General features: G+C 39.9%; 1 protein-coding gene across 4 annotated transcripts in view; it reads right to left on the reverse strand.

Annotated features, from left to right (window-relative positions):
• Positions 1 to 10,416: 10,416 nt before the first annotated feature.
• Positions 10,417 to 24,539, reverse strand: part of LOC129775374 (guanine nucleotide exchange factor subunit Rich) — a 70,947-nt gene continuing 56,824 nt past the window's right edge. For all 4 annotated transcript variants that reach the window (XM_055780058.1, XM_055780056.1, XM_055780057.1 and 1 more), the window contains 4 exons: positions 15,568 to 15,701; positions 14,900 to 15,502; positions 14,060 to 14,847; positions 10,417 to 11,973 (listed from right to left, as the gene is read on the reverse strand). In XM_055780058.1, the coding sequence (XP_055636033.1) occupies positions 10,575 to 11,973; positions 14,060 to 14,847; positions 14,900 to 15,502; positions 15,568 to 15,701 (2,924 nt within the window). In that variant the 3' untranslated portion in view covers positions 10,417 to 10,574. The remainder of the gene's footprint in view (positions 11,974 to 14,059; positions 14,848 to 14,899; positions 15,503 to 15,567; positions 15,702 to 24,539) is intronic.

The following is a 24,539-nucleotide window of genomic DNA, read 5'->3' on the forward strand; positions in this document are numbered from 1 at the left end:
GTTGATGAACTCACCATAGTTCACCGACTTCGGTGAACGTGAACGTGAAAACAGTGGTGAATATAGACGTCAAAATATTTCCACGTTCATGTTCACGTTCGAATGTCCCAAGGCATTCTGAAAATTATTTCACCGTGAACTGAGGTTTTAAGGTTTTTTCCGCTGATTGAACAAACTTTTCGTGTATTGCGCAGTAAAGTTCTGTTCGCCTACATAAGTGGAACAATTTGAAGAAGTTTGCTAACAATAATTGTGTGGGGTCCTTGAGGTTTGAAGCCTTTCTTCGATCTAATTGATTCCAGATGCCGCGGAATTACAAAAACAACTCCCACCAGTTTACATGGTTTTGGCTACAAGGGTTCAACAAACCGGCTGCGGCTATTCAGGGGACAGTTCAATTGACACCAATATATTTCATGTTTGTTAAGTAATATATGCCTAATAAAACTGTGATATCAGATTAATCATAGTAATTTATTTCCTCGTTGAAAAAATCGCAAAAATCACATATTTCTTATGATGTTCAGAGTGTTCATACCGCCTTAAACGAGCAGTATCCTCTGCGAAGAGCGAGATACACACTACAAGATAGCGCAGCTTGGTCGAAACCACCCCGAATGGGTTATTTGAACTGATTGAGATCTAAAGGTGACCTACTTAATTAGAAACTTATTGTAATTCATGTGAAATTGACGTTAATTTTGTAGAGGAGTGAGAGTTTCTCCATCTGGTTATGAAACACTAGATATGAGATATCATATATGAAACACTAGAATTTGAGTTTTTTGGACGTTTCGCACCTGGACACAACAATAAAGTTCAAATGGCCAGTCTTATAAATGAAGATAGTTATTATACCCAACATTATATACTTCAATTCAACTGACTTCTTACAAATGGAAACACGATTCAAAGAATTTTTTTTTGGTAAAACAGTGGAGAACCCATACATTGTAGCGTTTTACATAACCAGGCTTCACCAGGTCTCATTAGCATAGATATAGTAGAACCCCGACTATCCGCGAGCGGATGATCCGATTTGTCAGTGAGAGGTAGGCACTTACTCTTTTGTCGTGTTTTTTAGATTATTTGACCACTGGTATGCACGACCTTACGGATGGATAGCCTAATGATTTCTGTATTCATAAAACGTAGTTTTCATTTTGAAATATATTTATTTCTGGTTTGCGCCTCATTTTTAGTCCACTAACGCGTTATCCACGATTTCTGTTATTCGCGGTGACCTTGCCAAAATAATTCGCGAATAATCGGGGTTCTACTGTATTTGTAATGAAGCTACTAATTCATGTGTTGTATACTGCGGATTATTCTTGATCAGTGTCTCAGCGATTATCATTAGTGACGGCATGAACTTTCTGGGCAATCCAATAGAAGCGTATTCCAGAACGAAGAAGAGAATCGCTGCAAAAAACACTTCTCGAGACATACAGTTCGTGTATCCATAAAAGAATTTGATGCTAGCATTCCATTTTCGCGAAACCTTGGGAGTTTGGGAGTTAAACTAATTAAATTAAATCGATGGCTCTCAGTTGATGCTCGTTATTATGAAAATACACATTTTTGCAAAGAAGTTCAACGATATGAAAAAGTATGGATTTTCGACCAGGAAGCACTATCAGACAGCTCAACCTTGATCAATTTCTCAGAAATGCAGAATAATTTAATTTATTGTTAAATACAGATGTGATTTTATTCAAATTATGTATTTAAAGTGTCCACGCGGACATTATCTATACCCCCTCCTCCATCACAGTGGACAAACGTGGAGATTTTCGTAACCAGTATCCCCCCTAAATTTGTCCACGTGATATTTGGACAGCCCCCAAGCATCACAAATCAAAATGTATTTCACTACCTCCATTCAACCAGTCAATGCTGCTTACGAGGGAGTATTTTAAAACCACTAAAAACGGAAATTCATGATAATATCCTGTCTAAAATTCTTTCATAGATTCGCAATAACTTCAAACAACTCTTGAAATTGTCGCCAACAGGTCGATTCGAAACCTACCCGACTCCTTGTTATGGGTGACATCACGAATTGTATTGGCGGGCTCGATAATGTCGATAATTTTCTAGTTGACCGATTTCAACCAATTTTTTTATGTAATCCTGGATATATTTCCTGTCATCGTACGTAGGATTTCTTCAAAATGTTGATTTTAGACGTAATGGCGGCATTTTTATGAAAATTGCGCTTTTGACCTCAAAAATCCTACCTACCTACCTAACATAGTTACTTGACCTTGACCTTGACCTACCTACCTAACATAGTTTCGTGAAAAACGCGTTTTAAATTTTGGATCCGCGCTTCTTAAGCCTTAATTGGCTTGTAACTTTGGAACGGAGCATCAGACAGACATTCACGTTCACCAAAGTCGGTGAACTATGGTGAGTTCACCAACATCTCGATTCCCCGGTGGAAATTCAGAATCCGAAACCTTAAGGTAGGTTTAGAGTTCCCGTGAACGTGAACGCGGACAAACACTTTTTTGTTAATAATTCATCAGTCCATATATTATATAAAACGCGAGGAAAACATCTTGAAACGATAGAAAGAAAAATTTTGTTGGAAAACATGTTTAAACACAATTCATATTGATAAAAATGAATTAATTCAATATTTCACAACAGTTCCGAATTTCCACCGTGGAATCGAGATGTTGATGAACTCACCATAGTTCACCGACTTCGGTGAACGTGAACGTGAAAACAGTGGTGAATATAGACGTCAAAATATTTCCACGTTCATGTTCACGTTCGAATGTCCCAAGGCATTCTGAAAATTATTTCACCGTGAACTGAGGTTTTAAGGTTTTTTCCGCTGATTGAACAAACTTTTCGTGTATTGCGCAGTAAAGTTCTGTTCGCCTACATAAGTGGAACAATTTGAAGAAGTTTGCTAACAATAATTGTGTGGGGTCCTTGAGGTTTGAAGCCTTTCTTCGATCTAATTGATTCCAGATGCCGCGGAATTACAAAAACAACTCCCACCAGTTTACATGGTTTTGGCTACAAGGGTTCAACAAACCGGCTGCGGCTATTCAGGGGACAGTTCAATTGACACCAATATATTTCATGTTTGTTAAGTAATATATGCCTAATAAAACTGTGATATCAGATTAATCATAGTAATTTATTTCCTCGTTGAAAAAATCGCAAAAATCACATATTTCTTATGATGTTCAGAGTGTTCATACCGCCTTAAACGAGCAGTATCCTCTGCGAAGAGCGAGATACACACTACAAGATAGCGCAGCTTGGTCGAAACCACCCCGAATGGGTTATTTGAACTGATTGAGATCTAAAGGTGACCTACTTAATTAGAAACTTATTGTAATTCATGTGAAATTGACGTTAATTTTGTAGAGGAGTGAGAGTTTCTCCATCTGGTTATGAAACACTAGATATGAGATATCATATATGAAACACTAGAATTTGAGTTTTTTGGACGTTTCGCACCTGGACACAACAATAAAGTTCAAATGGCCAGTCTTATAAATGAAGATAGTTATTATACCCAACATTATATACTTCAATTCAACTGACTTCTTACAAATGGAAACACGATTCAAAGAATTTTTTTTTGGTAAAACAGTGGAGAACCCATACATTGTAGCGTTTTACATAACCAGGCTTCACCAGGTCTCATTAGCATAGATATAGTAGAGCCCCGACTATCCGCGAGCGGATGATCCGATTTGTCAGTGAGAGGTAGGCACTTACTCTTTTGTCGTGTTTTTTAGATTATCTGACCACTGGTATGCACGACCTTACGGATGGATAGCCTAATGATTTCTGTATTCATAAAACGTAGTTTTCATTTTGAAATATATTTATTTCTGGTTTGCGCCTCATTTTTAGTCCACTAACGCGTTATCCACGATTTCTGTTATTCGCGGTGACCTTGCCAAAATAATTCGCGAATAATCGGGGTTCTACTGTATTTGTAATGAAGCTACTAATTCATGTGTTGTATACTGCGGATTATTCTTGATCAGTGTCTCAGCGATTATCATTAGTGACGGCATGAACTTTCTGGGCAATCCAATAGAAGCGTATTCCAGAACGAAGAAGAGAATCGCTGCAAAAAACACTTCTCGAGACATACAGTTCGTGTATCCATAAAAGAATTTGATGCTAGCATTCCATTTTCGCGAAACCTTGGGAGTTTGGGAGTTAAACTAATTAAATTAAATCGATGGCTCTCAGTTGATGCTCGTTATTATGAAAATACACATTTTTGCAAAGAAGTTCAACGATATGAAAAAGTATGGATTTTCGACCAGGAAGCACTATCAGACAGCTCAACCTTGATCAATTTCTCAGAAATGCAGAATAATTTAATTTATTGTTAAATACAGATGTGATTTTATTCAAATTATGTATTTAAAGTGTCCACGCGGACATTATCTATACCCCCTCCTCCATCACAGTGGACAAACGTGGAGATTTTCGTAACCAGTATCCCCCCTAAATTTGTCCACGTGATATTTGGACAGCCCCCAAGCATCACAAATCAAAATGTATTTCACTACCTCCATTCAACCAGTCAATGCTGCTTACGAGGGAGTATTTTAAAACCACTAAAAACGGAAATTCATGATAATATCCTGTCTAAAATTCTTTCATAGATTCGCAATAACTTCAAACAACTCTTGAAATTGTCGCCAACAGGTCGATTCGAAACCTACCCGACTCCTTGTTATGGGTGACATCACGAATTGTATTGGCGGGCTCGATAATGTCGATAATTTTCTAGTTGACCGATTTCAACCAATTTTTTTATGTAATCCTGGATATATTTCCTGTCATCGTACGTAGGATTTCTTCAAAATGTTGATTTTAGACGTAATGGCGGCATTTTTATGAAAATTGCGCTTTTGACCTCAAAAATCCTACCTACCTACCTAACATAGTTACTTGACCTTGACCTTGACCTACCTACCTAACATAGTTTCGTGAAAAACGCGTTTTAAATTTTGGATCCGCGCTTCTTAAGCCTTAATTGGCTTGTAACTTTGGAACGGAGCATCAGACAGACATTCACGTTCACCAAAGTCGGTGAACTATGGTGAGTTCACCAACATCTCGATTCCCCGGTGGAAATTCAGAATCCGAAACCTTAAGGTAGGTTTAGAGTTCCCGTGAACGTGAACGCGGACAAACACTTTTTTGTTAATAATTCATCAGTCCATATATTATATAAAACGCGAGGAAAACATCTTGAAACGATAGAAAGAAAAATTTTGTTGGAAAACATGTTTAAACACAATTCATATTGATAAAAATGAATTAATTCAATATTTCACAACAGTTCTGAATTTCCACCGTGGAATCGAGATGTTGATGAACTCACCATAGTTCACCGACTTCGGTGAACGTGAACGTGAAAACAGTGGTGAATATAGACGTCAAAATATTTCCACGTTCATGTTCACGTTCGAATGTCCCAAGGCATTCTGAAAATTATTTCACCGTGAACTGTAAAAGGATATGTTTAGCAATTCTCAAGTTTTCAATGAAAATTTTGATATGGATGCAATTTCAATCAATCGGATCTCTGCGCGGGTTAAAAAACTTCGTTGTTTGGGTTAATTCGTGAACAACTGTATTTTTTATCCGATGGCCGAGTGGTTAGCGTCATAATTAACATGCCGGGTGTTCGGGTTCGATTCCCGTTCTGGTAGGGGGAATTTTTCGTCAAAGAAATTTCCTCCGACTTTGCACTGTGATCACGCGTATTCTAGAGCTTGCCACCCAGAATGCATTCAAGGCGTGTTATTTGGCATAGAAATCTCAACTAAGTACTAATAAAAAATGACGCAAGTAATACTACGTTGAGACGGCGAAGTTCCTCTAGGAACGTTAGTGCCATTGAAGAAGAAGAAGAAGATCGATGTTTATTTACTTCACGTTCACTATCGAACTTTTAATATGAACGTGAACGTGAACAAAATCATTCTATTCACCACTATTTTTTGAGTTGTTTGTTCGCAATGTAGTTCACCGTGAAATGATTGTCCTATTCCACCACCTGTTCAAGTTCACGTTCACGGGTACTCTAAATCGGCCTTTAGGCGGCTCGCACGCCGGAGCAATAAACAACTAGCAACTATCAACATGCAATAAGCGATATTATCGCCAATGGATTTTTCCATTTGATTTTTGGTGATCTCGCACACCGACGCAATACGATATCGCTATCGTCTTTAAAGAGCAACACATATCGCTAGCAACACGATGTGTCGGTTGAAGAGCAACTTATCGCCCATAATTTAACTTTCGTACATTAAGTAGATTGCTTGCATAATGTCAGGCGTTATTATTGCTCTGGTATGCGAAGAACAACAAAATATGTTGCCTGTTGAAAATTGCGTATTGCAGCTTGTTAGTTGTTTGTTGCTTCGGTGTGCGAGCCGCTCTACGATTTCCCCTTCGTTGCTCGCCGATAAGTTGCTCGTTATTGACAGCTCTGTTCGGGAAAGCATACAAATGGACAGAACAAATGTATGAGGAAATGTGAATGCTTCCAATTTTCATCAATTTAAACCATATACAGACTATGGGATTGTAGTGTATAGCACATCAAACAAATCTTATGGAATTTCCTATTCGTTTGGTATGTAAATCGCCAGAATCCGTTCACGGCAAAAAATAGTTATTAACGTTAACTTATTTCATAAAAACGTGACCTGTTTTCTGATTTGGCACCCTTAATGAAAGACGTAGTTCTACGTCAAAAATATGTTTTAATCGGAAAAATCTCCTAGGCTCTCTTTTTGCCGATAATATCCTTCAACTGGACAGATTTTTTTTTCCAAAATATATATTTTTATCAAGGCTCATATGGCGTTAGCCTCACGGGGCCGGGAGTTCAATACTTTGACAATTTTTCTTATTATCTATGTTAGTAATATGTAACCGATTACTCGCGGTTGGCTCGAGGTTAGTATTACAAGTGTTTTCGTAATTCGGATGTTGCTGTCTCCAATGCTCTGTACGTGTGCCCGACACGGGATACTTCCTATTGGGATGCAGCTGACCCTTAATCAGCAACGCCCCCCTAGTCTGTACCTCATATCTAGCGTGGTGCGTCCTTCTCGACTCGAGGAATCCAGGATAGAATGGTCACTAACCGGCGCAATCATCAGTTCATGTAGAGTTGTCATGAGCGGTACAACCTTTGGCTCTTGTTGAATGATCAGTGGACTGCACAACCTTTGGCCCGTGTATCTGTAAAGAGTGTGTGTATGTATTGCCGCGACTAAGTAAAAGTTTATCGATCGAATAGGAGGGATATAAAACGGGGACACAACGAAGGAAACATCATTAAACGTTGACATCGGCGTTCCTGAGGAACAGGTATAGATGAAGCAGAAGATCAGGATCACGGCTACCTAAGATATCCCGGACCGGGATCTCCGATTGTCTGCCTTGTGCTCTCAGTGCTCTAGAGAGCTGAGAGCGAGCAGTATGGAACCGGATACACGACCAGACAACATGCTCGATGTCGTGGTAGCCATCGCCACAATCACAAAGATTGTTTGCTGCGAGCCCAATGCGATAGAGATGCGCGTTTAGGTTGTAGTGATTGGACATAAGCCGAGATATCACGCGAATGAAATCACGACCTACATTCAATCCCTTGAACCATGCACTCGTCGAGACCTTAGGGATAATCGTTTGTAACCAACGACCGAACTCATCTCCACTCCACATGCGCTGCCAACTCCCAACTGGACAGATCATTTAATTGAAAATTTGCATGGTTATGCTTGTAGGCCAAAAACTACAATAATACGTTTTCCCAACACTAATGGTGTTGGTGATTACGTCTCCTATGCAAACATGGGCAGCATAGTTAAATACACAAATCTTTGCTTCACAGATAAGCATTGCAGAGCGTCCAGCATCAAATATAAGGAAGTGAACCTGTTGCATTGTAAAATCAATCGCATTATTTTATTCTGTAAGCACTGTAATCTCGATATTTGTGTTTCATTGGCCAAAAACAAAATAGAAGAGCAAAAGTCTAGATGAGGAGAGATGGTTGATGTGTATAGTTGTATTTTACTGCAAGTAGTTAAATCGTTTCTCAGTCGACACAGGATTCCATACTGTTTGGCAATTTTTTTGATGACATTGTCAATGTGAGTATTGAACTTAATTTTGTCATCAATAATCACGCCAAGATATTTAATCTCCCGAACGCGTTCAATGGTCTCATAATCAATCACAATAGATACGTTTTCATTTATTCGATTTCGCGGTATTACCATACATTTTGTTCTGTTTATGCTCAGTTTCAATTGCTTATACTTCAACCATCTAATCAAAAAACGCAAATCTCCATTTAAGTGTAAAACGACCTCATTCTTAGCTGCAATGAATAACACAATATCATCGACAAAAGATTAATATCGCAATATCGTAAAACCCGTCGCATGTCATTGATGTACATAATAAATGAAAGGGGCCCTAACGGGTGTTAAATAAAAAATGAGAATTTTTTCAATACTTTTCAGTAACTCAAATAAAAAACGTAAAAATTTCTTTCTCCAAGAAAATTGCTCTTTAGGCTCCCTTGAAAAAGTAGGGGTGTTTGGTTTTGCTAGTTTGAATTTAGTCAAAGCAAAGATGGCGTCGAAACAGCACGTGCTCCGCGAACGCATTGTACGGTTCTACGAAACGCATTTCCAGCAAGAAAAAAAGTTCACGGTGGCACATTTTAATAAAGAAAATGTATCTGTCAGTACGGTAGATCGTATCCTGGGTTCCCTGAACGAAGAGCGGAAGGTCGGAAGTGGTCGTCCGGTGACGATAATGACGAAGCAGAGGAAGATATCGTGAAGAAGCTGTTTGACAACAAGGACGCAACCAGCCTGCGTGACGCCGGTCGGAAATATGGCTGCTCCCACGTATTGATCCATCGGACCCTCAAGATGGAAGGAATCGTCTGCAGGAAGAAGACGAGGTCGCCGGAGTACACGGAGGAGCATATAGAGACGGTTAAATTACAGTGTCGGTGGATGACCAAAAAATACCGCGGGACGTCTTTCGTTCTGGACGACGAAAGCTATTTTCCGCTGTCAAAAATGCATATTCCAGGAAATGTTAATTACTACTCCAGGGACAAGTCATCCACACCGCCTGAAGTGAAATACAAGTTCCAGCACAAGTTTGAAGAAAAGGTTATGTTGTACATCGCCATTTCCGACCGGGGCATTTCAAAGCCTTGGTTTCAGCCGAGCGGTCTGGCAATCAACCAACAAATCTATCGAGAAGAGTGCCTCGATAAAATCCTGCTGCCGTTCCTGAACGAGCATCACGCGGATGGGAAGTACGTCTTCTGGCCGAACAAGGCGTCTTCCCATTACGCCAAGAAGACGCTGGCGTATCTTGAGGAGAAAAAGATACCGTTCGTGCCAAAAGATCGTAACCCAACAAACTTGCCCCAGTGCCGCCCAAAAGAGGATTTCTTTGGCTCACTCAGTACCCTAGTGTGTAAAAACAATTGGAGGGCCAAGGACACGAAGCAACTGACTACAAGAATCCGGAATTGTATCCGGAAAATGGACGTAAGTGCCGTACAACGTTCTTGTGAGAGCATCGCGACAAAGTTGCGTCGAACAGCAGACCACGGCCCTTACTCAAACATTCACTGACTTTTTTTTGAAGAAAATACATTATGTTATTAATAAAAAATACTGAAATCGATGAAAAAAAAATAAAAAAATGTTTATATGTGATTGAAAAAATTCTCATTTTTTATTTAACACCCGTTAATACACTTCCCTGAGGTACTACAGAATAATTCCCTACGGGACTGGAAATGAAGTCGTTGAAAGCAGTCTGTTGAGTTCTGTTCTATCCGCCAGACTCGGAGTCGCCGTTTTCTTATCAAACAGATTTAACTTGAACTTGTCCGACCAAATAACGCGCTTCCAGAACTCCAGCGGCATGTTGACATGGTCTCTCGCAAAAGTCGTTTTTTTGCTGGTGTTGCTGATCATCGGTCGCTTTTTGGCGAAGTAGTTCTTCAGGTCAGGAAATGTTCAGATTCAATGTTTCTTTCATCGCCCGAATGGTCGTTAGCGTGTCCGCTCTTGCATTAGTCTTACGTTTCGGTTCTTTTCCCTGTCCCCATACCCATCACTATAGTATGGATGGGACAACGCTTTCATCTGTATGTTTATCAGCAATGGAACACACAAGAAGAAATTTGTAGAGTATACAAAGATTATAAATTGTCTTAGATGAATTAGACTTCGAAATGCCGTATTGAGTCACTCCCAATAATCATGTGATTTCTTCTTGATTTTGAAACAAGTCTTGAGCAGCTGCTCTAATTGGGCTTCTTCAAAAACCTCCTCACTTAAAAAACAACAACGATTTGGGAATCGATCGAATAGTTTATTTTAATAATCACAATTGAGTAGAGTTTGTAGGTTGAAATGTAGCCAACTATCTATTCTCATGTTCTACTATGTTAAAATTTTCGAATAAATATAATTGAAACTAAATATTGTCTAAAAATTAGTTCATGTTAATTACATTATTATGCACCCCATACTACGTTCTGATTCTTCATCTATTGGCGTCGATGTAATCGTGCTAGTGCCAGCCGCCATTTTTCTTATATGTTTTACCTCTAAGTCAGAAACAGATCTCACAAATCCTCCCGGATGTTTAGAATTAGTCACACCAGCAGAGCCAGGACTAGTACTGCTCCCACCGGCTGTGTTATTAACTAACCTATCGCATGGGCTGTAACTGATTTCAAGCACAGTATTGCTTTTCTTCTCTAACAAATGGCGAGTTCTTCCGTCTGCGTCAACCAGTAGGTTTGATTTACGACTACGAGCAACCATTTCAGGGTTACCAGAGTGACCAGATGTTGATCCAATTTCCGGTATCATAATCATGTCTGAAGGATTGACATTCGTGAGATTTTTGTATTGCACATTACTATTTGTTGACGTTGTCAAGGATGGAATTGCTTCTTGTTGAATTACGAATTTGTCCAGCACAGATAACTGAGGCTGCAACGCAATCATAAATGGTCGATATCCTAAACATTCTTTGAAACTCCACCTCGTCATGTCTTTAAGCCCGTTTCGTAATTGACGACAGACAACTAGAGATTTGGATCTTATCGCGGCATTAGTTATCCTACAAACAGACGCAACATCAAGTAAAAGGACAGATAGTAACAGTGAAAACTCATAACAATTAGCTTCAGTGAAAATTTGTAACAAATAACGCATTTTTATCTCTAACTTATGTTGTCCTCTTTTGGCACCATTATTGTTCTTCGACATATTTCGCATCGCTTTATTGAAACTCTCCTCTATCTCCTGATTCAATGAGTTGCATCCATCATCTGACCAATTGGCTACTAAATGTTCCGATCGAACACTAATGGTATCGTTCATAGGGGACAGATTAGCTTCTTTGGTATCAACATAAGAGTGGGTTTTATCGTCTTTTGTTGATGCTTCCAATTTTGCTATAGTCGAAACAAGAATTGGATCCACCGCCGGTTTTTCATTTTCTCCATCCCCAACCATGATACCCTGCTGAACCCTATTTATGGATAAACTGTTGTATCCGGAGTCTTCCGTTCGTTGAGCCACATCGAAAGTCGATTTACTGGAAATATTCGATGCAGGAGATTCTGGTTGATTCATACTAATACCGTTTCTGTTTAAACTCAAATCAAGACATGGTTTTGGCCAGTCTAACTCATGATGCAGTGCCTTAAGCGCCATTACAAAATCTTCAATTCTTGCAGAACGATCCTTCTCACGGGTTAGAAAGCTGACCAAATGGAAGTCCAATATAGCGCTCATTCGTCCTAGTTCCTCGAGTTTTTTCAACTGCAGGAAACGTCTCGCGTGTCGTTGCAATATCACGTCGATGAAGAATTCCTCGTTAATAGATGAGTCTCTGTAATAGAACAACAATAAATTTATCAGTTGAGTTGAACTTCTACTTTAGACGGATTTCGCGCAAACTCGACCAGATGTTGACATGACCCTCTCAGAACTTAATGAAACTTTCTGGACGTGAAGACCTTACCTAATTAACCCTTTCGTAGCCCGTCACCCAGATATGGGTGACACTTTCCTCGTTCAAATTAAATAGGATTTTTAAAGGGAATTTGATAGAATAGGCACCTAAGTGTAGCTATAGGACATGTAGAAAAATAATAAAATTATAACCATATCATTATTATATTTATACTATACTTTTTATTAATGTATAGCGGGGATGGTTTGTACTCCGCTAGAAACTCAGAAAAGTCACTTTGGGCGACGAACGTGTTAAGCCACTTAGCATACAGTAAACATTCGGTAACTGGGCGAAAAGGGAAGACCAGTTATCGACATTCGCGTTTTAACTGGTCCGGCGTGTAAAACGTCAAATAAAATCGAGGGGAACTTCAATGGATTGTTTGATTCGCGTTAATCATGAAATTGGATAAACAAAAGGATTTCAATGGAAGATTCGCATTGAGTGCGACAACAGGTATGAAATATAATTTGAAGAAATGATTTTACTGTAATTTAATCAATGTTTTTGTCATGCGAAAATAATGTCAATTTTCATAACATTCCAAATTACATTCGAAGCCCCTCACAGCAAATCTTCCATTTGAAAATGGCGTCAATTGTTTACGAAATTCGGCTTTTTAACTGGTCCAAGGACCAGTTAACGTTCGCCCTGTTAAAAAGCAGACCGGTTAAACCAGGACCAGTTAGTGAGCGATTACTGTACTTAGTTTTCCGAAAATTTATCTAGACTAACACATAGAAAGCACGATCACAAGGGTAGGTGGATATCCAATATAAAAACAAAGAAACGGACAACCATTGACAAATTTCAATAACGCAGACGTTGAAGGACTGGGAATCGTTGGGTAGTACCATATTCGCCTAAGGTGAGCAAAATATTGTTGTTCGGGAACACAAAAATGTCATTGCTTTATTCCTGTAGATGAGATTTTATTTTCATCTACAGGAATAAAGCAATGACATTTTTGTGTTAAATGTTTTCAAATTCAGTAGATGATCCCAAAATCTTCAGAATCTATTTATATATATCAATGGAGTGATGTCTGTCTGTCTGAATCTTATAGACTCGGAAACTACTGAACCGATCGACATCAAACGTGGTATATAGGGGTTTTTGGGGCCGGGGAAGGTTTTCGTGACAGTTTGCTCCCCCCTCTCTAAGGGGGGCTGCCGTACAAAAGAAAAAAAAATTTCTAAATTTCTCGAGAATTAATCAAGCAAATGAAACGAAATTTTCCGTGTAGAGGTTTTAGGGGGCAATAAATGATTCTGTGGTGGCTAGATACCCGTCCCGCCTCTCTTAGGGGAGGCTGCTATACAAATGAAACAAAAATTTTTGCATTGCTCGAGAATTAATCAAGCAAATTAAACCAAATTAGGCATATGAAGGTTTTAGGGTGTAATAAATAATTCTATGGTGGTTAGACACTCCACCCCCTCTCTAAGGGGGGGCTGCCATACAAATGAAACTCAAATTTTTGAATTACTCGCGAATTAACCAAGCAAATGAAACCAAATTAAGCATATGAAGGTTTAAGGGTGCAGTAAATGATTCTATGGTGGTTAGACACTCCACCCCCTTCCCCCACTAAGAGGGGGCTGCATACAAATGAAACACACATTTCTGCATTACTCGAGAATTAATCAAGCAAATAAAACCAAATTTGACATGTGGATGTTTTAGGATGCAATAAACGTATCTATTTATCTACCATCCCATCAAAATCTGAGACTTCCATTTTCATTACCATTTTCGAGTAAAAAAAATTTATAAAAAAATGGTCAAACATATTTGGCCCTTTCCATACGTTAGTCTAGATAAATTTTCGGAAAACTAAGTATGCTAAGTGGCTTAATTGGGTAAGGTCTTCACGCCCAGAAAGTTTCATTAAGTTCTAAGAGGGTCATGCCAATCCCCTAGACAAGTTGGCGCGAAATCCTTCTTCACTTTCAATTACTTTTGTTTAGGTGTAGTTGGCACACTTTTCTTCCGTCTTTGTACTAACGTTGTATCAATACTGCTGCTGCTGGAACTGTTGAACATAATATTTTTCTCCTTATTCACTATAGTGGCATTGTTGGTCGTTTCGTTGGATTTTGGATTTACCGTTGTGGAAAAGCTTCGTCCGCGTGTCATACTGTTACCCAAAATAAGACTCAAGTCTTCGGCATTGGGTGCCACTGGTGGGCCAGTTGCATTCATACCAAACTTATTACCGAATACATACGATGAACGAGGAGATTCCACATCGTTCGGATCAATCGCCCGAAGGAAGCGAACTAAATCCTTCGCTAGGGACCAATTTTTTTGCTCCAGAGCAGTATCCAACAACAGTGTAGCATATTCTCGGCTAACTGCCGAGGGCTCTAAATTTTGCAAGATAATCAAATAACTTGCCGCGGTTTGAAGTTGTTTTGCAGCCATACATTGTTGGAAGAGCTCTTTCGGTTTTCCTGCACTTGAGAATAGATAAGGCCATAATGCGATCTCGGTTTTACGAGCGCACTGGACCACAGTTTCGAGATAAACAGGAAACTCTTGAATGAACTCTAATACACTAGGTAACAGAGCATCTGGAATGGGTTCCTTACTTGTGGCTTCCTCTTCAAGTACCTCGTGCAACAGAAGTTCCAACGAATGTGGAAAATATGGAAGGTTTGTACAACAACGTGCAATTTCCCATGCATTGTAACCAAGATTTCTTCGAATCAGCTGGCGCAAAATTTGGTGTAGATAAACTTGACTCTGAAATGATAATTATTAGTAACATGGATGATGAATACAATTACTTTGTTACCGTTCGTTTCAATGCACAATATGGCAATGAAAAATATATTGCTGGATCGCTTGTGTAGAGAATCGTATCGTTTTCAGCGCCAAGGATCATAGCGTCCTCAAATAAAATGACCAGTGGATATATTTTCAAGGTAAATGATAACATAATTCTTTTGCTCATGAAAGTATGTCTGTGGCTACGTGTTCCGGTTTCATTACTCCTCGGGAACACTGGCAACCAGACGCGCATGCCGTGACCTCCACAATACAACCAAAGTGATTCCTTAATGTGAGTTTTCGTCGAATCCGACACCCAAATGCACTCCACCGAAGAAGCTAAACAAGTCGAAGCTAGCTGTGACGCAGCATTACCTATATAATCTGTCTGCACCATCAGCACACGTCCCGAGACATTCAATATCAACGTTTCCGAGAGACTATTATCGTAATTATTTTTAGTGCCAATCTCGTTGCCTAAATTTGTCATCAATACCGAAATGACACACGCTGGATGGATACACACATTTTTTATATCATAAATGTGCATTTTTTCCAACTCTACTTGACCGTTAGTGTCTTCTATCAATGAGAATATAGTGACGTGTCCATCCGCAGTGAAGACAACCTACGAAGAAACAGAAAGTGAATTACAAACTTCCGTGTACATCGAAATATTATTTCACTTAATACCAAGTGATCTTTAAACAGATTAATCAACATCACAGGGGCATTCATTTTTGTTATGCTTGCAAAGCGATTATCCAACTTATTCTCTTTAGAATAAATACGGAGTTCATCATGGAATCCAATTAACGAATAACATCCTGTGAAAAAAAAAAATAGAAGGAATGCATTATTTTTTGGCGAGCAAATTAAAGAGAATATAATGCATGTATAGAAAAAATGGACCATTGAAAAACTACAAAATATAATTCAATCGACCAAAATTCCCTTAAATCCTACGCTAATTTGGGTCTTTTACAAAAAAATGCATCGAAAAATGTACGTTATATCAATATCGATAAAGGAATTATTTGATAAATTTGACGATTATTGAAAGATTTAAAAAAGTTATGTATTTCGCGTAAGCTGATCATTTTGCGAGTTAGGAATCTAAATTTTTCTTTGAGATTTTTCGTGATCTTTGCTTTGTTAGCATAAAATTTACTTTTCAAAATTCCCATAAAATTCCAGTGGAGTTAGAGTTATGTGAGTTTTCACATAACATAACATCCTAACATAACATAAGTTAGATCCGGAAATTTTGGTGGCCAGTCAGTATCACCGTTTTCTGTTTCCGCACGTCCCGGTTTTTTTTTTTTTTGCTATGGAGAAGTCTCAATCATCGCCGATAGTTTTTTTTTGGAATCTATCATCTTATATTTGTTTACACTGTAATTCTATATACGAAATACCAGCTATAAACTATATCTATCATTACATATAGATAAACTCAAAATAATCGAGTTTTCATGACATAAACGAAAACTCTGCTTAGATTAGCACTTCATGATACAAAAGCATACGAACCAAAACGTCATGATCGCTTTCGATGATGCAAGTTTTTATACTTCTTCGCCTTTCATCCATTACCATTAGCTACCATACCGATCCATTAGCGTGATTGAAATAACTAGAAATAACTGAAAAAAATCAATTTTACTCGCGTTCGTATGTCGCAAACAAAATCAAGTCAAGCAATAGAACCACCGACAACATTATCGTACTTACGATACCGTTTGCATTAGCGTAGACCGCAAATGTTACTAGCAACAAAGTTCCAGTGAGAAACAAAATATTTCTTTTTTTTTAGTTTTTCCCTTACTCGTCGCTCACCGCTTCAAAGTTTCCTGAATGCTACTGGTACATAGCTTCGCTCTGAGCCTGCGCCGAATGATGACGTTTGTAATTCTTTATGGATCAATCGTCACTCTGTCCTCGTCTGTGCAGCAACGGTTCACGATAGGTAGAATAAATGTCATGTGCGATTCAAAGCTGTATACAATCATTAAACTTGCTGTCCGTTATTAGGTTCAGCTCGGATATGCAATAAACAGGCGGCGTTCCTCGCTTCGTTTATTCCCTTACTGCATCAAAGGTGAATACTTTCATTCTACTCAAGTATGAGAATCATCCACTCGTTTTCGGTTATTTGTTCGTGAATGGCCAGTAGCATGACACATTGGAGTTCATTGAATATTGACGAATTTCCAAACACTTACAGTTATTAATTTGTATTACCTTGTTTAACCCTACAATATCAAATTTCACTCGTGATTAATCAATTGGGAGAAAATACTATAGCATCGAGGTTGACTCGTGGTACATTTACATATCAAAAGGATGCTCATCAGAGTAGAAAAATTGAACGAAACATTTGAATTTGGTTTGATTTTTTTGTAAATTTAATTCTAAGTGAGGGTTAAGTAACATGGTGACGTAACACGATCAACAGATAACAGAACTAGAGAAAATTATCCTAAACCTCCGACTGCTCCAGCTTGGAGCACTCTACTCCTTCGCGTTCTACGACGCGACAAAAATTCCTGCCAACCCAAACTAAACACAACTTTCAACTCATTCGTTACTTCACTGATGATCGAAAAGGGCGTAAAAAAAAGTTGAAATGTTCAACAGTTCCTGACTCAAATGGCATTCCAGCAATAGTTTTATGTCGCTGCGCTACAGTTTTGGCCTTACCATTCTCCCGTATCTACACAAATTTGCTGGATCAAGGGATTTTCTCAGACGTGTGGAAGCACTCTTATATGTATCCCGTCTTCAAAAAAGGCGACAAGTGTAACGTGACTAAGTATCGTGGCATATAGCCCTATTCTGTATTCGACGGATTTCCATTTCGTTCGAAACCGTTATAATTTCACATTCCCTATTTCGAACGTTTTGCCCATTTAATGATTGAAGAGAAACAGATCGAACGAAATGCAAAAACAACAAGAACGGAATACAGAATGGAATTTTGTCAAGTCGTTCGAAATGTTTGAATCGATCGGAATACAGAACAGGGGTGATAACCAGCTTATTTCTTCTTCGAAGTTAAGAGCTATATCTCACCAGTACAACATGACTTTAGGACAGGACGCTCGGTTAGCACTAATTTCCTCGAGTTCTCATCGTTTTGTGTCAGTCGTCTAAGGAAACGTGCTCGAGTTGATGCTGTCTATACCGACATATAATAATAGAATGGCGAATGGCGAACTTTTACCGTCTCAACATATGCATTAACTAGCGTTATTTATTAATACTTAGTTGAGATTTCTTAAGCCAAATAACACGCCTTAAATGTATTCCGAGGGGCAAGCTCCAGAATACGCGTGACTACAGTGCAAGTCGTAGGAAATTTCTTTGACGAAAAATCCCCCGGCCAGAACGGGAATCGAACCCGAACACCCGGCATGATAATGTGAGACGCTAACCACTCGGCCACGGGTGCATTCTATACCGACATAAAAGTCACTTTCGATCCATCATATCTTGTTGAGAAAACTATCCCGTCTTGGTGCTCCTGAAGGATTCATCTATTGGCGGAGGACATACCTTTCTGGAAGAACGCTCCGTGTTAAGCTCCAGTCTCACACTTCGCTGTTCCGTCGGGAGTTCAGCATGGCAACAATCTAGAACCACTTCTGTTCGCGATCTTCTTTAACGATGTGTGCAATGTTCAGTCTGGAAACAAAGAACAAGTAGCGGTGGACTGTATTGCGGAAACCTCCAAGCTCGGAACCAATTGGCTGAATGCGTGGAGATTTCTTCTTTAGTTGTATTCAAGTGCACTTTCAGAAAATTTTAAGAGAAAAAAGACGGGTGGGTAATGTCGGGGACATAACCGGAGTGACGTAGGACTATACAAAGGGGACAGCTTTTGTTAAATATATATTTTAAATATATTGTTTTATTTTCTTCTCCTACGTGAATACCTACCTATCTACCTGAAAAATGGATTAGTTTACTGTTTACTCTTTATGAATATGTTGATGGTTCTGAAAAGAACCTTTGGTGTTGTGTTTTTGTTATCACTCGATATTCACATCTTGTTCGGTTAAACCTTCCTGTTTAGCTATTGCGTTTGTCACTCGCCACAGCTTTCACAGTTGGAAAATTTCTTCCCATCCAGCTTGTGACATGTTGTTCAGTAAATTACATTTAATGCGACGTGCCGGAGAAACACTTTGCCACTCACTGAAACTAATTGTTGCCTTGATGAGCGCCGAACTGAAGCTGCTCTGTTCTTGATGCGGGTTTTCTGATTGTCGTGACCAGCTTTGCAAGCCAACTCGAGCACTCCGACGGCCGAAACTCTATAATCGCTGTTAGGTATACTGGTGCTCCGGCACCAATCCGTTCGGCCTAGTTACCCTTGCGGAGCAATCAGTGAATGCGACCAACAGGGAACTGGAGACCTGCACGGTTCGAGTAGACTTTGCCTTTCCCTTAACTTGTCCTCATTTGTTACGTCCACGATGCCGATTTACGGGTTTACGGTTTACGGGTTTACGGTTTGAAAGAAAATAAGATATTTTTTTGGGGTCCGCGTGTTTTATACTCTAGCGGTACACACTCACAGGATAGAGACAAATCGGCAGACTCAGCCAGAGGGGCGAGTCCAACGAGACGAACGAATGAGCGTTAAAAGGGAGCGATGGCAAAAAAATACATTCATTACGATTTGTTCGCTCGTTGGATTCACATGCAGGCTAAAAAGGGTCCTTTTCAGGATCACAAAATTATCTTCAATCTAAAGAGTTTATTGTTTTGTTATCACTCGATATCCCCATCTTGTTCGGCTAAACCTTTCTGTTTAGCGATTGCATTTGCCACTCGCCACAGCTTTCACAGTGGGAAAATTTCTTCCCATCCAGCTTGTGACATATTTTACAGTAAATTACATTCAATGGCACGTCGCATTACCACCACTCAGTATCGGATTGGAGGTAATTTTAACCTGTAATTGAACATTTGCGATGACAGTGGTACAGTGTCAACTTTCAATGTGGGGTCATAATTTGGACCCCGAACTCTATGTTTACAAAAATGTCCAACTAAATATGTCGCATTACATGTCCGTCCAATTAGCTAAATGTCGAGATAAGTGTAAATTACTGTACTTTCAATCTAGAAGCAATTTAAGAATTGGTGAAAATCAATAAGCTCAGAACAACTACCAAATTCACATACTCATCATACCCTGACAAACAAATTATGAAAAAATCAATTTGTGATTTATTATTATTTTGGATATTGTTTTAGAAAGCATTGAACTGTATTTCCTAAACTTTTTTTTTTGAAGGTTTAATGGCCCTGAAAAGCGCCTTGTTTTATGGAATGGTTCCAATTTAGAAAACTTAGTACTCGTGGTTTTGAAAAAATAACCATTTCGAACGCCCTCGATGCCGTCTTGTTCTGGATTTGCCACCAAAGCAGTTTGTATAAAGAACAAACTTTTTTCTTCTGCTACCTGATGCCGTTTTGCGATTGCGTTTGCCACTCGCCACTCGCTGCAACTGCCTGTTGTCTTGATGTCCACCGAACCGAATGTGTTCTGTTCCGAATGCGGGTTTTCTTATCGTCGCGAACAGCTTTGCCAGCTAACTCGATCACTTCGGCGGCCGAAACTATATAACGGCGGCTAGTGGACTGGTGCACTGGTACTAACGCGCTCGGCCTAGCTACCCTTGCGGGGAACTCCAGATCAACACGGTTCGAGCGGGATTTTGCCTTTCCCTTCACTTTTCCTCGTTTACCATGTCCAGACATGGCTGCTTGGGTTGGTTTGTTGATGTGTTGTGATGCGAACCGATGTGGTGTACGGTTTGAATGAGAATGATCGTTACGGCAGCGGAGCGTGGATTTTTAAGCTGACTGGCTGGCTCGAGAATTACGCATGTGTGAGACTGCGACCAATGTTTCGGTCATTTTTTTCTTTTTCCTTTCCAATCGTGCTTCATTCTATTTCGCTGCTGCTCTGGTTGCCCGTTTTGGTCGGTACGATTTGAGGAGCACAAAATGGACCAATCAAAAATGGGCACATAGTGCATTTTGACAATGCTTGATATTTCACAATTATTCAATTATTTATCTCAAGAAAAATTAAATGTTATTCGTTATGATAGATGCGTAGATATATTTCCAATCAATTGATGCAAAAACCTTTGCGATCTATTGAGAAATGCTCGAGTTATAAGCGTTCCAAATCTTGCATTTTTTCCTACTTGTTCAGTGCCTAGATTTCCATTTCACCCCCTATATCTTCCGGTTAGACGTAGTCCTACGTCAAAATATGGCGAAAAGTAGTAACTCTAATGTATATTTTTGATTGTTTTTATAGAGGCGAAGTTCTGAACAAAATGATATCACTCTTGTCAGTTTCAGTAGTAGAATAGAACCGCAGAAGATAAGGTGGGTCGGTGATTCAGGTGCTCAACAACCTGACTACAAGAGTTTAGGAATTTAGACTCCGAATCACTACTCGAGAGTTTAGTCTGTTGTCTGTTGTTGAGAAACAACCTTCTTCTACAACACTGAATGCTCGCAATTGAATATAATCAAAAATTCCTGTGATTTAACATTTCCCTGCACTTTCGCAACATGTGATTTTTGACTTTTTGATTTTTTGATTTTTGACTCGTTGAGTTTGTACCATCGCTTAGTCCGGAACACTCAGATTGTCATGTTTCTTGCATTTCGGAGGAACTTCACGAGGAAACTTTAGTTTTCCAGAAACCTTGCTGACGACTTTCTGAGTATTTTTTGGCTCCATAAGTTTGGAGTCACTGGTCTCTGGAGACTTCAGATTACCTGGGTTTCTGGAGTTTTGAGTTTCCTCGTTTTTTGGCCCCAGATCTCCTTTGACTACTCTGGAGTTTTACTGAGTTGTGGTTTGGCGCTGCATTGGATTTATTTTCTTCAGCTTAGTTTCGCCAAATCGAAAGTTTATTTTGAAGTTTTTGCTAGCAAGTTGACGCATGGAAGCTTCGTCGATTGTAAGCGTCCAGTCCGCGTGGATTTCATTGGGCTTGGATCTCTTTAGCCATTTATCGGTGGCGAGATTTTCATTTTGACTCTCTATGAGGCTTTTGAGTCTCTCGTCGCAGGATGTTGCGCTTTGTGGGAAAAAGGCATGAAGAACTTCTGGACGCAACGTCCAACCCAAGCTCGACGTCTATAAACGATTTGATGAAAACCCTCGGACGAGAGTTTTCGTACAGAGGCCATCACAGACAAATATATGACAATGGTATTCGATGCTCTTCGTACTGTACGCCCAACATAATTAGACTTTGAACAGACGTTTTCCTCTTCTGTAAACATTGTTAATGAGATCCGATCTAGGTTAGAAGACGACAAAATTAACATTCTCTGTGTCCTTAAGTATCATTTCGATGAAAATTTCATTACCGAATAATCGGTTGTTGGAATTTTGGCACGGTAATGTAATCCCTAATTTCAACCACCAGCTTTTAAGTCGTCTTGGTCCTGTGTTCAGTTCTGGAGGCGGGGTCTTCCAAGTTGTTCTCTTTGGCAAGTATCCTTCTATTACGAGCACAATATACACTTAAAAACCTCCACATGGCACCGCAATCAATTGGATCGGACTCTTCATCTTGTCTTTCGCTCAAACGATTGTAATGTAATCGTCAATACAGCTGCGGTTGCACTGCTACCTGCAGATTCGCATCTTCCACCGTTGGAAATATCTCTTCCAGTACCTAGTCCAACGACAGGTATCCTGTTGTCGTTGAATACATCCCTAATTTTGGAAAAATTGACTACGATGCACTTCATTATTACCTCATTACCACTCTTGACTGGACCTACCTGGATGCCTGTCAAAATGGCCTCCGAATCCTGTCTCCCCATTCAACGTTAGCTGGGGGAGAATGTTCCCCCCAGAAGACGTATTGTTTCTCACTGGATCGGTGTTGCTAGTAAAACTTTGCGGTCTATATGAATATATATTGCAAGGGATAGCAGCGTTAAAAAATTTAAAAATATATATAAAGGGTGTGTCACATCAAATTGCATCACGGAAAAAACGCTGTAGAAATTTAATTTTTAGGAATTATATCTTCAGCTTTCGCTTATAATCAGATGAGAGTGTATAGATCACGTTGGCCATGCTTCACTGTCAATTTTTCGTAAATTTGGAAAAATGTCGTCGAACGAAAAAGAACGTCGTGAATTAATCCTGTGCACTCATTTCGAGAATCCGGAGTTGTCACATCGGGACATCGGTAAGATGCTGGGAATCGTCCAATCCACGGTCAGCAGAGTACTAAAACGATACTTCGAGAACCTAACCATCGACCGGAAGGTGAAGAACGGCAAAAATGGATGCTCCGTCAGTGAAAAAGATCACAAGCGCGTAGTTAAGCAGTTTAGACGTGATCCGAGAAGTTCGGTCCTGGATGTCGCCAATAAGCTGAATTTGTCAAGTTCATTCGTCCAGCGGACCAAGCAGCGGGAGGGCCTGCGTACATACAAGGTTCAGAAGGCTCCTAACCGCGACGAAAGGCAAAACATGGTGGGGAAGACGCGAGCCCGGAAGCTGTACACCGAAATGCTGACGAAGCCGCATTTCCTGGTAATGGACGACGAAACCTACGTCAAAGCGGACTTTCGTCAACTGCCGGGCCTGTTGTTCTTCTCCGCAGAGGACAAATTCAGCGTTCCGGAGGAGATTCGCAAGCAGAAACTATCCAAGTTTGCCAAAAAGTACATGGTGTGGCAAGCGATCTGCTCTTGCGGAAAGCGGAGCGCCCCCTTCGTGATGACCGGCACGGTAAACGGGCAGGTTTACCTTAAGGAGTGCCTACAGAAGCGCTTACTACCACTATTGAAGCAGCATGAGGGCCCGACCATCTTCTGGCCGGATCTCGCTTCGTGCCACTATTCAAAGGACGTGTTGGAGTGGTACGAAGCCAACGGGGTCACCTTCGTGCCAAAGGAAATGAACCCGCCCGGCGCGTTGGCTTCGCCCAATAGAGAAATATTGGGCGATTATGAAGCAGGCCCTCCGGAAGAACCCAAAAGTTGTCAAATCGGAGGCGGACTTCAAGAGAAAATGGATTTCTGTTAAAAAAAACTACAACCTGACGTTGTACAGAACCTTATGGACGGGGTAAAGAGGAAGGTGCGAACATACGGGCTTAGGCTCGAAGTATGAATAAAAAGAAAATGCCAAAAGTTGTTTAATAGTTTTTATTTTACTGTCTAAAATTTTAGCTTAGCCCGTAAGATTCTGCTGCTTCATGATGCATGGAGAGGTTCGATATGTAATGGGTTAGAGGCAAAAAAAATATAAGCTTTCTGCAACGAAACCAATCATGACGGTTTTGGTTCGCATGTTCGGGCTCGTTCGCAAGTGCGAACCGAAGCAGAGTTGTCTCGTTCTCTTTTGTGCCCTGAGTTGTAGCATGCGACAACAAAAGAATGTCACTGGGGGAAATGACTTCTGTAGGATCATATTTGTCCGCGAATTTTAGAAAAATGGAAAAAATGGAAATTCCGCCGTCGCCACGGCCAAATTGGTCGAATTGCACTACGAACTGCTGCCCCATCCATCGTATTCTCCAGATTTGGCCCCGCGCGACTTTTTTTTGTTTCCAAAAGTGAAAAATTCACTCGCCAGGCAGGAATGAGGAGGT

This window comes from Toxorhynchites rutilus, chromosome 3 (genome assembly GCF_029784135.1).
Source record: "Toxorhynchites rutilus septentrionalis strain SRP chromosome 3, ASM2978413v1, whole genome shotgun sequence".
NCBI lineage: Eukaryota > Metazoa > Arthropoda > Insecta > Diptera > Culicidae > Toxorhynchites > Toxorhynchites rutilus.